Raw genomic sequence first — 14,714 nt, 5'->3', positions numbered from 1 at the left:
GAAAGCAGCCAAACGGATAATGAAAAAAAGAAGCCATATTGACATCATCCACCGGTCAATACAATATGCAATTGTAAGCTTAAAAAAAACCAGGCCCATCCACATTTTTCTAGGCCCAGTCATTACACACCTTCGCCACAGTCTTTGGCTACAATTGTGTATGACGGTACGATGACCTCAGAGGAGTGTTCAGACTCACTTTGTTTCTCTTCTGCAGCACTTCACTGGGGTCTGTGTTCATAGGGACAAACTGATTGGGGTCTTCAATCCTGATCGGGGTGCCCGTCTCCTCCGCTTTCATCCACTGCAGAAGAACAAAGAAGAAGGAGAAGAAAAAAAAGATACGATCAAGATCAAATCAGGTTCTAAAAATAAATACATTCTAATAACATTATTACGTATGAGAATCAAGAGTATCTCTCACTGTCCATCAAAAGACGTACTAAACATTGTTCATGGTTCCGTACAATCTGGTGTTTTCCCCACTACTCTAGACTAGGCAACTATAGACTAATGTCCAATTGTACTTTCCTCTTAATATTTGAAAATGTTAAAACTGCAGATAAACTGCAGATCGGTAACAGCAACAACCGTATCATCTTTTAAGAGCAGGATTCAGGCCTTCTTATTTTCCCAGACCTTTTGTTATTTGCGTCTACATGGTATGAAATGTGCTAGTAATATAATATACAAATAATATTTACTTGATTTGATGCTACGTACATGCTACCATCGTAAATGCTCATGAAGGATGATGGAGGCCCCAAAAAATTGAATGACATGCAATTCTCTGTTTTACCAATAGAGGGCATTCTAATACAAGATCTAAAATAAGGGGAGTCCAGGTAGGGCCAAACCAACACCAAAGTCATCACATGACTTTCTGAGTAGAAACATGATCATCATTATAATCCACACAAGCTGGCCATTGATATATTACAACAATACAACAATCATATAATGTTGAAATTACATCCCCATTTCACACTTATACACATTAGAATCCTCATTGTCAATTTATCCATTTGTAACTGAGGGGGTACAGATGTAACCATGGGTGGCCATAGATGAATGGTTAGAGAGCCTGCCTGGGAAGACAAAGGTCCCAGGTTCAATTCCAGGCCTCAGAAATGTGTCGAAATGTCCCTGAGCAAGACACTTAACCCATAACTGCCCCTGTAGCGCCCGCTGCTCCTGATACTTAGGATGTGTTAAATGCAGATACCTCATTTCACTGTGTATGCAAATATACAGTGAGAAATAACAATATTATTACCCTTACTTCTTGGTTACATTTGTTCCCCCTCAGAGTTAAATTACACATGGGCGTGCCGTGCACACACACACACACGCACACAGACTCACCATGGTGGTGCGGTTGTGGTGATGCCGGTCGTCGCTGGACTCCACGTTGACCTTGGTGTAGCTGTTGGGGGAGTTGAGCCAGCGCGTCTTCTCCCGCTGCTGCCTCTGCTGGAGGAACTTGAAGGGCATCCGCGTGGCGCCTTCCGTGTCCTCGTCGAACATGAAGGCTGTGACGGTGGCCGGGATCTCCACCTCGCTCTTGTGCCGCGGTTTGTCCCGGACGATGGGATGCCGGTGGCCGTAGCCTGTCCTGTAGCCCTGAGCGCAGAGAGAGAGAGGACAAAAATGTTCAAGAGACGCTCTGGTGCAGGGCTGCAAGAGCTGTTGTGGAACCCTCTGTTCATAATCATCTTTAAATGATCATTACGGCGATACGTCCATAAGAGGCTATGTTTGTCTGTTTGTCCGGGTTTAATCACAAAAAGTGCTGGACTGGTCACAGCTAAATTACTTTTTTTCACATTATGTTTTAGATCAGCGGCTCTAAAACGTTTTCATTTTACGCTCTCAGAGTTACAGACCTGTAAGGGTCCATTTGGAACTCCCTCAAGGAACCCTGAGGGTCCCCGGATCCCACTTTGAGAACCATTGTTTTAGATTATTTATTTATTTGTAATACATTTTGTTAGTAGCGATCAATGGAGGCCGGATCAGTCTAAATACGGAGTCGTATGTCATAGATGCATCATTGATGACTGACTTCACAGACTGGCCACATGAAGTCCGAGATCCACATGAAGCCTAGACGTTATTTTATAATCATCATTACTTCTTTTCAACTGAAAACCTTTTTTGTAGTCTATAGTAATTAATCATTAAAGAGTCGTCCAAACTAAGTATGAGTTGGCCTCAACCATGCCACTGTCCCCTAAAAGCAAAAATGGCAACAGGATTTACAGTCTCGTGGTCCGGAATTACCACTGTCAGTTTTGTTTTCCAGTTTAGTCAATAGAGAGAGGGGTCGGGGGGGGGGGGGGGGGGGCACTCCCCATGCCCTCAAAGGGAGAGAGGAAAAACAGTGCTGTGACCAGAGGGGTTCCTGGCAACACAGAGGACGCAGTCAGCCGAGCCATTTCCTGTCTCTCACCCACTACATCCCCTCCCTCTGTCCTCATGTGTCCAGTCCTCTCACACTCCCATCTCTCCCTCCATGTCAATGTCCTCCCTTCTCTTGGCCCGCGTTCTCCCCAGACCGTTTTCCACCATAAAAAGGATATTCTATTCTATTCAACCCGACTTGGCAGATCAGTGTGTAGATCCCCCATTTTATGGTGATGTGCAAGATTGCACAACTCGTCGCTTATTCGAGCGCCCAACTACTCTTCCAGAGAAAACGCTCCGTTTACGAGCTACGAGAGACTGTAGCGATTTGGAAGAAAACAAGGAGAGAGGAGCTGGTCAGACGCTCGACGGGACAGATGAGCGATGAATCATCGAGGGCAAAATGAGGAGGGAATGAGGAGAGCAAGAGAGGGAGATGAAGGAAGACAAAACAAGAGGAAGGGGAGGAAGAGCAAAGAGAATGTCATGAGAAGGAGAGAGAAAGAGCCAAAGGATACAGGCCGAAAGACAGATTAGACCCAAAGACACAGACACAGATTGACAGAAAGTCGGTCAGCTGGAGAAGACGCAGAGGGTTAGGTGTTGTTGAACCCTTGCAGACAGACAGCTATGGGATCTGCTGTGTTTCTGTGTTTACTGAAACTCCCACAGTTCTACGTCCCAAACCACAGCCTACAGGGACAGACACAGCTGCACTGCTGGACCAGTGACGCACCATCATTCCTCTTCAATCATCCACCCGCCTCCCCTCCCCTCCCCTCCCCTCTCTTCTTCTCATTCCTGAGACAATACTTCTCCCCCTGTCTTTTCTAGCCCTCTTACTCCCATTACTCAATCCGTCTCCGAACATCCTCCTTGGAAATCATTTGTTTACGCCATATGTGCTTTTCTGTCACGTCATATTCCGTTTGTCTTGTTTACGTGTCAATCCGCGTGATTTCCTAGTGCTTTTGGTCTATGTCAGTGTTTCCTAAACACTGGGTCAGGACCAATGTTTGGGTTGCAGACCCTTTTTTTTATGAGTCATGATTAAATATCCCCTTTTTTATTAAAAAAAAATATATATTTCAGAAGATTAAAAAGAATGTCCCACCCAAATATACTCCATACTACCAAAATGGGTTTCAAAAGAATTTCTGAAAAAAAGAAAATAAATCCATACATTTGAATAGAGGGTTTAAGTTGCCAGCAAGACTACAGACTCACCAGGTTATCCAGCATTCTCATCATGGACTCAAACTCCAGCTCACCGAGCTTCCACTTGTGCTGGCCGCCCATGTTCACCGCCCCGGCGTTGGCCACGTCAAACACTCTGGACTTGTACTGTTCTCTGTCCAACACGATCAGGTTGTCTACACTGCCAGCACAAGAGATGGCATTCACCTGAAACCACAAGGTAGGAAAGACAAATGAAGATGGGAGAGAAATGGAGTTATAACGCTGTTAGAAATGTATTGTCATAGTGTGTTCCAAGATACTTGAACCCCCTTTGACCATGCCGTTAGTGTTTACTGTCAGTGTTTGCACACTGGCACACCTAAATCTAAGGGTACGGTCACATACGCGTTGGATGGGGAGTAGCCAACGCTTGCCAACACTGTCAACCACGTCAACTACCCATATTGTATTTCGGATTGCGGTTCCACTTACAGTACCCATGCTGTTGTCTAGTATGTCGCGATTGATTGTACTAATGTACTGTTATTGATTTATTTTTCTGCATGTCTCTGCCACCCCCCCCCCCCCAAAAAAAAAACTAAAAGACAACAACAACAAAAACAACACCAAATGACACTCAGTGTGGACCAAGCTTTTTTGTGTTTTATCCGTTTGACAGATATGTACAAATATATGTCCACATCATGTATGCATTTTTGTCAATAAAAACATTGATCAATCAAATTGTGGGCAGTGCTGGTTTAGTTTGTTTGAGTTAAGTTGGAGTGGTGGGCTCACTGAAAGGAAGCTACAAGTGAAATGCTTGCCAAATTTTGGGGACAACTACCCTGTCGTATTGTTTGAGGCCCAGTCAAAGTTCACCAGTGTTGAACTTCATGCTTCAGACACGTTGAAAGCGACACGCATCATTGCCATCAACACGCCACAACGGGAAGCACAACCCTTTTGCTACCATAGAATGGAAGTGAATGGGACGCTAACGATTTTGGCGTGGATGTGTGACCGTGCCAGCAACACACCCATTACTTATTTCATTAGCTGTGTTGCTTACATCACGGCGTAAGTCATGTTTTTACCCTTCTGTAGTTTTTAACCTGTACAGGAAAACTAAATTGGTCTAGGGTTTCATGCCCCTTTAACCCATTAAGACCTGGAACGTATCTGTGTCACTTTAGATGTCTTTGGCTATTCAAAAATAGCAGATATACAAGCTCATAGCGCGGCACCGAGTGCCGCGCTACGAGCTTGTATATCTGCTATTTTTGAAAAATCTTGATTTTTTTTTGTTGATTTTCTTTCAAAAAACTGTTAGGATTTAGATTTTTTTTAAGAATCGCCTCAGGTCTTAAAGGGTTAAATGAGATTAGCATTAGAGAGAGAGAGAGAGAGAGAGTAAATATACAGTAAATATGTATTGATTGACAGCCGTTTGGAAATTTGGCCTGCGGACGAACAGAGAAGCATTCCTTGTGGCTCCAGAGCTAAAGTTCATAACTTTAACCACAACACTATGTCTGGGCACATATACATACACAGTAAAATCCTCAGCGTTAACGGAACTCTGAGGGTGTCGTCAAACAAAACACCAGACCACCTCAAAGACCGTCGGTGTCCTCTGGTCTCTCGGAGGGGCGGTTTATATTTACTCTGCCTCCTCCATTTAAGGAAGACAAAGGGCCCATGTTTGACAACAAAGAGGTTCCACTCCACAGGACTTTGGTCAAATAGAACTTGCAAATAATTCTTATGAATACTTTTTTGCAAATACCATTGGACTGATGTCTGTCTTCTATTGTGTGTGTGTGTGTGTGTGTGTGTGTGTGTGTGTGTGTGTGTGTGTGTGTGTGTGTGTGTGTGTGTGTGTGTGTGTGTGTGTGTGTGTGTGTTTGACTTTTGACTGAAGGCCCACAAGAATAGTAGAATTTGATAAATAGACAATGTGCGGAAAATGTCCTGGGGAAAGTGAAATGTGAAATGGTTGTTTTATGTAAAAAAAAAAGAAGGGAAAAGTATTAGGCTTACATTTAGGAAACAATTCAGATTATGGTTAGGATTAAGCATTTAGGGCTTGGGGTTAGGGCTGGAGTTATACTCAAGTTGCACGCATAGCTTACTATTAGGTCAGCCTGTCATGTTTTTTACGCTTCTGTAGTTTTTAACCTGTACAGGAAAACAAACTACAAAATCGGCCTAGGGTTTCATGTCCATTTAAATTAGATTAGCATTAGAGAGATTGAATATAATTGATTGACAGGCCTTGGACATTTGGCAAGCAGACAAACGGAGAAGCATTCCTTTTTTTCTCTTTACAGTAAAATGGGCAATTTATTCATTATTTAGAGTGAGAGTACACCATGTAAGTGCATTTGTGGCTCCAGAGCTCAGGTTCTTAACCACTATACTATGTCTGGGCACATGCACAGTAAAATCCTCAGTGTTAACGTAACTCTGAGTCTAAGAATGGAACCAAATGGATCCGTAGTGATGCCTTTCCTTTACCAAGACCACAAACAGGGGCATTTAATAACTAACTACACTGCCAACATGAATGGTATGTAGATGATTAACAAGACAGACGATTCGAACTAAATATCTGCGTCTAGAAATGTCTGGGCAACACTTTATAAGGACCGTATTATTAAATATATGACCTGTGTTGGAACTACACCGTAAGGATACATTTACATGGTGTACGTAAGGAAATGCAATCAAATTGTTGTCATATTTGAGCAGAGGGAAAGTCATATTTGAACAGAGGGAAAGTAGTGGTATACTAACAGAATTATTGTGTACCAAATTTCATGGCTTCAAATATACAGGAATAACCAGTTATATGACCAACGTGTTTACAAAAATTGCATACATAATTCCTATGCCTATAAATCACGTCAATCATAGCTGGAGGGTTTATTTTTAGAAGGTAAGCCGGGCTTTGCAGCGTGGATTAAGCTTTTGTTTCCGATTCAAACAGGGGATTTGGTGTGCCTATTACAGCAGGGACAACACCCACAGCTCTAATATCTACCATATTTACAACGGTACACAAATAAATCCATGCAAGAATGCGCAGTTGCGCACGCGCACACACACACACACACACACACACACACACACACACACACACACACACACACACACACACACACACACACACACACACACACACACACACACACACACACACACACACACACACACACACACACACACACACACACACACACACACACACACACACACACACACACACACACACACCCCTTTACGTCCTTGTTAAATTCCAGATCACCACATGTTGCTTATGGAAAATAGCCGATCTACAAAGTCACAACACCTCACATCGCGACGTGTTCTGAGCTTGTAGATCTGCTATTTTCTGCCAGGGTGGAAGCCCACCAGTAATCAGACCTCCTGTGTCTCTTCTAACGTGATTCTCTCATCTGTCCGACCACCTCGATTCCAGATGTTTGCCTTGGACGTGGGACTGCTGTGCAGTGTAACAATGTGTCATTGCAGGGGAACGCTCCCTCTGTCATATGATTAACAGCCTTGCTTTTGATGTTTTTCCACAAAGGGAAAAGAGATTATGATTTCTGTAAAAAATGTAGCTAGTAAGTATGAATGTGGAAAAAGCAACTGAGGAGAAAGCCTTTCATAATAAACAAAAGACATGGAGCAAGGGTAGTGCAAAAGCACAGTTGATGATGGTAGCTAGGCAAATAAAACCACCCAAGCCCTGTTTTATACTTTGTCATATGATGGTGTCACAAGGCAAATTAAAATAAAACAATTTACAAGATCGTGATATCTTTGCAATTTATTAAAATGACTAAAATGCCTAAAATAGGTCAGCCAGATTGAAAGTGAAATAGCTTTTGTGTGTGTGCGTCAGTGCGTGTGTGTGTGTGTGTGTCTGTCTGTATGTGCACACGCACCTGGATCTCGCAGGCATAATGGACGTTGTAGATGTAGTGAAAGGCCTCTTCAATGGTCTCCCCGAGAGCTACGACACCATGGTTTCTCAGCACCAGTACCTATGAAACACACACACACACACACACACACACACACACACACACACACACACACACACACACACACACACACACACACACACACACACACACACACACACACACACACACACACACACACACACACACACACACACACACACACGAGTTAGAATGTCAGAAAACAAACTGTATAGGCAAACAGTTGAAAACTATCTCTCCTCTAAAATTAAAGCTCGTTTTCCTCGAGTCCTAGAACCACAAAGACGGTCCTGGGTCAGTTTGCATGGAAAGGTTCTGTGTGGGTGTCAGGAAGTCAGTAGTCTCGTGAGCCAGACAGTCTGGAGCACGGAAGCGCTGAAAATTATCCGGTGGTAAAGCGGATGACCTGCCTCCCCCTGCTTCCGTCTCGTCTTTGCAGTCGAGTAAATTTGTCCTACTGTAAATCAAATTATTCGAAGCATATATAGCTTGCTGCTTGGCAGAAATGGAAATTAAAATATATATTTCAAAGATATTTTAATATGTTTTTTTGTGAACAGAAAAGACAAACAGATGACAGTGAGGTGTCGTTCCAGACTCCACATAGCATTCAGCGATTGTATAATAGTAGTCTGGCCACGCGAGACTAGGGTGTCCGGGTCTCATACCTTGGTTGAAGGTCCGAGGGCCTTCTGCAGCTCCAGGCGTTCCTCCTGCTCATCTAAGCTGCCCTGGTAGTTGTAGTAGGCAATGTCTCCCAGGATCAACGCCTCCTGGGAAATGGGCAAGATGCCGCACTTCATAGACGACACCTGGGAGAAGATTTAAAAAAAAGTCTTCTTATTCTGTTCCTTTCAAAGCACTTGTCTACTGTATCATCCAGAATAATTCTAGGGGCACAGGAATATATTAAATTAATCTGCTGACAGTAGCACTTAATGTAAATCAGACGATTGCAAAACTAAGTAGGACACTACACAGGAGACAGGCGTTGAAGGAATTTAAGCTCATCTATTGCTTCAGAACCTCTAAATGTCTTAAACATAAAAGCCTATTTTCTGCAAGCACAAATTCAATATGTCAGTCAGTCTGCACTGATTCACTGAATATATAATGCATTCATACCCTGTGCTTCAGGACATGCTTGCTTACTCTCCAATTAAAGTTAATTGCATCATGGCACTGTAGAGTGTTTCATCCGCAAACATTTATTGTGTCAGTGTCTATTTAAAGATAATCGTCGGTTTTTGTTTTGCTCATCTTAATCTCCCTGAAATCCAAAGAGGAATCTCAAACCTCCCATCTGAGAAATCTTCTCATTAAAAAAGCAACACTTTAAGAATGTCCTCAGCTGCACTCATCACTGTATCTCAATGTTTTAAGCTTCATTTAATTTGTGGCAGGCCTGCATGTTACAACAGGGTAAACACAGCTGCAACTAATGAGATTAATAGTGGGTACATTTAAGCAAGCATTGACAGTACTACTGACTACTGTCAATGCTTGCTCGTTGGCATACCAAAATCAGACATGCTCATTATCAATTTAATTCGTTTGAGCTGGCTTTATCCCGCTATGACACATCTGTGAAAAGCTGATCTCATTCCCAGGTCAAGTAAGGTTGAGGTATCTCTGATGAATCATGACAGGGATGTACAATAACAGCTGTCCTGTCTAATTGTGAGTAATCAGCTTGTTTTTCTCTCTAAAACAATGATTTGTATTTATTACTAATAATAATTATTGGGTTGGATTTTCTTTTTACACACAATGGCACTTTCTTGTATGCAAGGCAAGCATCTCAAAGGAAAGGTCGCTAGGGGCAAGCGTCTCAAAGTAAAGATCACTAGGGCCTTGCTTGAAAACTGTCGAATCATTTGTGAGCTCGTCACAGAAAGAGTCCCGTCACTCAGACTTACGGCAGCCGTGGCAGGAGTGTGCACGTGGATGACACAGCGGACGTCGGGGCGCATGGAGTAGATGGCGGCGTGGGGGCTGAATCCCGCGGGGTCGATCCTCAGGTTGGTGGATCCCTGGTCGATCACATCCCCTATTATGTTCACCTTCACCTGGAGAATACCAAAAAGGAGACAGGGGTGAGCATGGAGGACAGGGGAGGAGAGGTTGCATATGCATACATACACACACACACAAGAACATATGCGAGAACTATCACTAACTCAAATGGATGACATGAATGCATGAAATCCCATTATGAATGATTCCTCCTCCCAGTCCACTCCAGGGAAATGAATTGGAACACTAGCAGGAATCCTGGCCAGGGCAAAGTGGACATGATGTTCTTACTATGACAGATTAATTACCAGCCAATTAGCAGGTAATACAGTTTATAGATTACTAGACAGGAAGGGAGCTACAGAGAGAAAGATGAAGACAGACAAATAGGAGCTCTAGTGGCGGACAAGAGAAAACACAAAGAAAGAAAGGAAAGGTAGAGTTCTGGTCCCTGGGTGAGGGACTTTTATTGCTTCACCCAGCAGATGAAAATGTTATAAAACACGAAAATCTCTGGCAGTGGGTGAGTTTATTAATGTATATACTCTGGCAGTGAAAGAGTTAAGGTGTTTAGTGTCTTGATCTGTAGACCGGGAGAGCCAAACCGACAACCTTCTGAATTCCAGACGGCCTCTCGACCCACTCGGCTATGGCCGCCCTAGACGAGAGATGGATATCTCTCTCATCTTAAACATGTTAAGATGAGGAATGACAGTAGAAAGTACATGTGACATGATGATTTGGTCTGGTTAGTCAGCCTGTCAGCAGCAGTGAGTACAGTCACTTCTCACAGTATAATTACTAAATGACTGGACGGCGCAGCGTCAAGTAGACCACTGAAAAAACATCTCTCCTCGTGACACACTCCAGAACCTACAAGCTGACACGTTTTGAACAACGTGAAGAGCATCCGTTTGTCCGGACTCAACCGAACAACAAATAGATTGATGGAGTCCTCTCCCGGTCTGCTTAATGACCTTATGATCAGCGCCGTGGGGACCTTTCTGGCGGCCATATGGGAGAGTGATGATGGATGGCTGGCTGCCTGTCGATCGTTTACACCCCCCTGGGGGAAATGAATGCCAGTGGAAGAGTGTAAATAACTACCCCCAGTATGTCTGACTGTACACACATGCGTGCGCTCACAAACATATACACACACAGCTGTCAGATGGTTCAACATTGACTTGGTTGTATTACATGGGTTACTGTATCACTCCACCGTATGCCTAGTATATACACCATCGTATGATGGTATCCTGCGCCGAAAATAACAGACCTACAAGTACACAACACGTCACAATGCGACACAACTTTGAACTTTGTAGATCGGCTATTTTTGGCATGGGACACCGTTTTACGACCATGTTAAAAAAAACTGTTTTAACGGTCCTTTAAATTGCAGGCCTGCACTGGCCAACCCATCGAACGTTCCAAACATCTGAGGTGTCTTTGCTACTGCACACACACACTCTCTAAATATAAAATAATCCATGAGAAGTGTCGTGAAGAAGAGTTGGACATGTGATGCGAACGTACGGTTAAGCACGCGATAACGATGGGGTGCAACTGATATCGGAGCGCAACGAGGCCCTAAGATAGACTCGTTGATAGGACTCGAGTTGATAGGACTCGTTGAGCAGTTGGAAACGGAACACGATATCCCGGAATTCCTCTGAGCACCCTCCTAGTTGAACAAGTACGACAGCTTGGCTTTGACTGTGTGACCCCCGATGTAAAGTTGATCACTGTCGTGACAAGCTGGCAGAAGGTGCCCTTAGGCTTTGATCTAGGATCAGCCAAATGCACTCAAATTTCACCATCTGACACAATGGCAACTGCCGGTAGCATCTCTCTCTTTCCGAGGTTTGACGCCATCATGGGCCCACAAGCATGCAAATTAGTGTCCTGTATGCGTCTACGTTACAACTACCTGCATGCACAAGGCTGTGAGTCGAGCCCATGGGTTGAGTCCTTTTTTCTCGTTTGTGTTTTGTCCCAAACGTGCAGTACCAGAGCTGACCACTTGTCAACCACGCCTAAACTTTAGGGGTTCAACTTCAAACCAAGCCCCCAGGTGGAATCAATGCAAAGCTTTAGGGCCTAAAAAAGCTTTGCATTGGTCAGCTTCATCTCTGCTGTAAGCAGAATGCAGTTCTGCCAGCAAACCAATTACATTCACTAAGACTCCTGAGTCTAATTTCATTTAGGGCACTGGGTGAAAGTATGCAATGTCCTTGACATCTAATTCAATGGCTTCATATTGTACCAGGACTACAGCATACAGAGATATGGTTAGATACATTTTAGTCACTTTAACCCCGACGTCCCAATTTTTGGGCATGTCATTATAGGCAAACCTTTTTTAAATATTTATAAAATTCTTCACAAATAGTGGATCTACAAGCCCACAATGCTCTACAAGCCCACAATGCATCTCATCTCAAAGTGCTATGAGCTTGTGGATGGGCAATTTTCTTTTAATTAAAAAAAAAGTTGAATGTAATTAAATGACATGAAATAGGGCTTAAGTCGCTCAATGGCTTAAGTGGTTAACTGTCCGCAATATTTGGAAGGGAACCATTCATCATTTTAACGTCAAGGGATAGAGAATACAGTGTTCTTTGGGCAAAACATTTCAGTACAGTTGACCCCAAGAGGACTCTGCTCCGGACCACCCTTTGGTCTGATCTCTCTGGTGAAATGCTTCTTTCTTTGTGTGTGTGTGTGCGTGTGCGTGTGCGTGTGTGTGTGTGTGTGTGCGCGTCATCCCGTTCTCTCAGAGGGATACAAGAAGACAATGAAACTGTTGATTGCATATGTGTTTAATGTACTGCTCTAATATCAGTAAAAATATCTAATGATATTCTATCGGTCTTTAAAAAAAAAAGAAAAGCTACTGTATTTGTTCCGATTCCTACACTGAGCGAGCTAGAGAGTTTCAGAGCTTCCTCTGTGAATAGAACTTCCTGCAGATTACCTCTCTCTCACTTGCACTTCAGAGGGAGAGAGAGAGAGAAAGAGAGAGAGAGATGCAGGTCTAAGGGGTAATTCAGATCGCTGCGATTTTCTTCTGCAACGCTCTAATGCTTAATTTATACTGCGTATTCGCCTAATACGGGCCTAAAGCGGTTTATTCTCGTTGCAAATCTTTGGTCTGAACTACGCTTAACCACTTGACCCCTAGCATCCCTGCTCTGGGGGAACATTCGGTGAAAATAGCCGATCTACAAGCTTGTAGATCAGCAAAGATATTTAGTGCAATTCATGGGAATACGGTCAACATCAAGTATAGGGTTTAGGTGGTTAAGACACAGTTTTTCCTCAGTTACCATAGCCTATCTCCCTGACCCCGACACAACCTCTCACCCACTCCACTCCAGACCATTTCCTAATTCCCTCTCTCTGGAGCTTAAATGAACTGTGCGCCTCCCTGAATGCTCCCTCTATGAGTTCAGACTCATAATCATGATAAATGGCGATGAAGAGCAGACAAATAAAAAAAAAGAACAGAGGAGACATGCGATTAAGCTGAGAGAAAAACAGATAACAGAGTCATGGAAAACAAGAGAGCAATATAGAGATTGATAAAGACATGAGAGAGAAACAGATGGGCAATAACACGCCAGACCACAGTCATAGGACCTCTGGTTAGTATTTTCCTTCACCAAGCGATATGAAGAGTGTTTTTCCAAATAAGAAGTGCATTATAAAGATCATTCTAAAGTTACAACTCTCACTTCTTAACGTAATTTCACTCTCCATTCCTTTATGGTAGATTCCAGCGAGCAACAGGTTTGTACAATCACAAATTCACTGCAGGAGAAATCGAAGAGAAGGAAGCAGTTTGAGGCAGAAAGGTGCATGGACCTTAAACATCACACTGTCCGACTGTCCCGCTCAAACAGACATTGATTTGGCTCTGTGACTGCCGCTGACACTGGCTTGACAGCAGAACAACAATGCCAACACGCCAATTCCTTTTATACGGTACAGCGGGGCATATTAGCGGTGCGACATTCCCACATTGAACAGGCTGTGCAAAAGGGTGACTGCAGACAGTTACAAAGAGGAATAAAGACAGAGCGGCAAGGCAGGCAAACAGAAAGTCAAATAACGCTTTTCGCTCTGTCCTTCAACAGCTGCAATATTGTGGTCTTTTAACTGTACCACAGACAAAACTTTCCCTGCTTACCACACCAACCGCAGTACAGACCCTGCTTGGATGTGGCCCAGACACACAAACTAAATATATTCTAGTTGATCATGTGACACTATATTTCCCTGGGCCAGCCTACATTTGGGCCAGCCTACATTACAGTACAAACAGGGAAAAAAATACCAAAAGCTTATTTTGTACTGAACATTTCTTAACAGATTGCTTAAAAGATAATTAAATACTAATAAAGAAATGCCCTTAAATAAATGATGTAAAAAAAAGGTTCCTATACCGACTCGTACTGTAGGTCATTCCAGAATGACATAGGCAAGTTCGACAACAATAACCATTTGAACCCTAGCGTCCCTACTCCGGGGCGAACATTCAGCAAATAGCAGATCTACAAGCTCACATTGCGATGCGTTGTGAGCATGTCTGCTATTTTTGTCAAAGATATTTTGTGTACACTGAAAACAGGATGGGGGCCTAGTATAGAGCCCTGGGTGACTCCGATCAACTAAGTATACATGCTGTAGGGTTGAAGTGGATAAAATAGCTTTGAGGATACAAACATTGATAGCGACTTCCTTCAAGGTTCATTTTCCCCTCTGTTCAGTCATAACTAAGGCACAAGTACAAAATGTCAGCTATGCATGAACTTCAGCCCAGTTTATTCCTGCTGACAGGCCTAACAGGTCAAACAGTCAAGGAAGTATCATGCCACTCAGTGTTATAGCTCATAGATCCAGGTGTCACAAACTCATAATGTTTGACACCTGTACACAGCCTGTGATTACATTCAACAGGTGTGTGACAGACGTAGAGAGAGGGGAGAGAGAGAGAGTGTGTGTGTGTGTGTGTGTGTGTGTGTGTGTGTGTGTGTGTGTGTGTGTGTGTGTGTGTGTGTGTGTGTGTGTGTGTGCGTGCGTGCGTGTGTG

The 14,714-nt window shown here is 43.4% G+C and overlaps 1 protein-coding gene across 4 annotated transcripts in view; it reads right to left on the bottom strand.

Moving 5' to 3' along the window:
* add3a (adducin 3 (gamma) a) overlaps positions 1-14,714 on the bottom strand; it is a 133,381-nt gene that overhangs the window by 16,325 nt on the left and 102,342 nt on the right. For all 4 annotated transcript variants that reach the window (XM_080453841.1, XM_080453842.1, XM_080453840.1 and 1 more), the window contains 6 exons: positions 9,521-9,670; positions 8,270-8,413; positions 7,542-7,640; positions 3,634-3,810; positions 1,366-1,623; positions 200-304 (listed from right to left, as the gene is read on the bottom strand). In XM_080453841.1, coding sequence (XP_080309967.1) covers positions 200-304; positions 1,366-1,623; positions 3,634-3,810; positions 7,542-7,640; positions 8,270-8,413; positions 9,521-9,670 — 933 coding nt within the window. The remainder of the gene's footprint in view (positions 1-199; positions 305-1,365; positions 1,624-3,633; positions 3,811-7,541; positions 7,641-8,269; positions 8,414-9,520; positions 9,671-14,714) is intronic.

The sequence above is a fragment of the Gymnoscopelus braueri genome (genome assembly GCF_963280865.1).
Source record: "Gymnoscopelus braueri genome assembly, chromosome: 2".
Classification (NCBI taxonomy): Eukaryota; Metazoa; Chordata; class Actinopteri; order Myctophiformes; family Myctophidae; genus Gymnoscopelus; species Gymnoscopelus braueri.
This window is presented reverse-complemented; position numbering and strand designations above follow the sequence as displayed.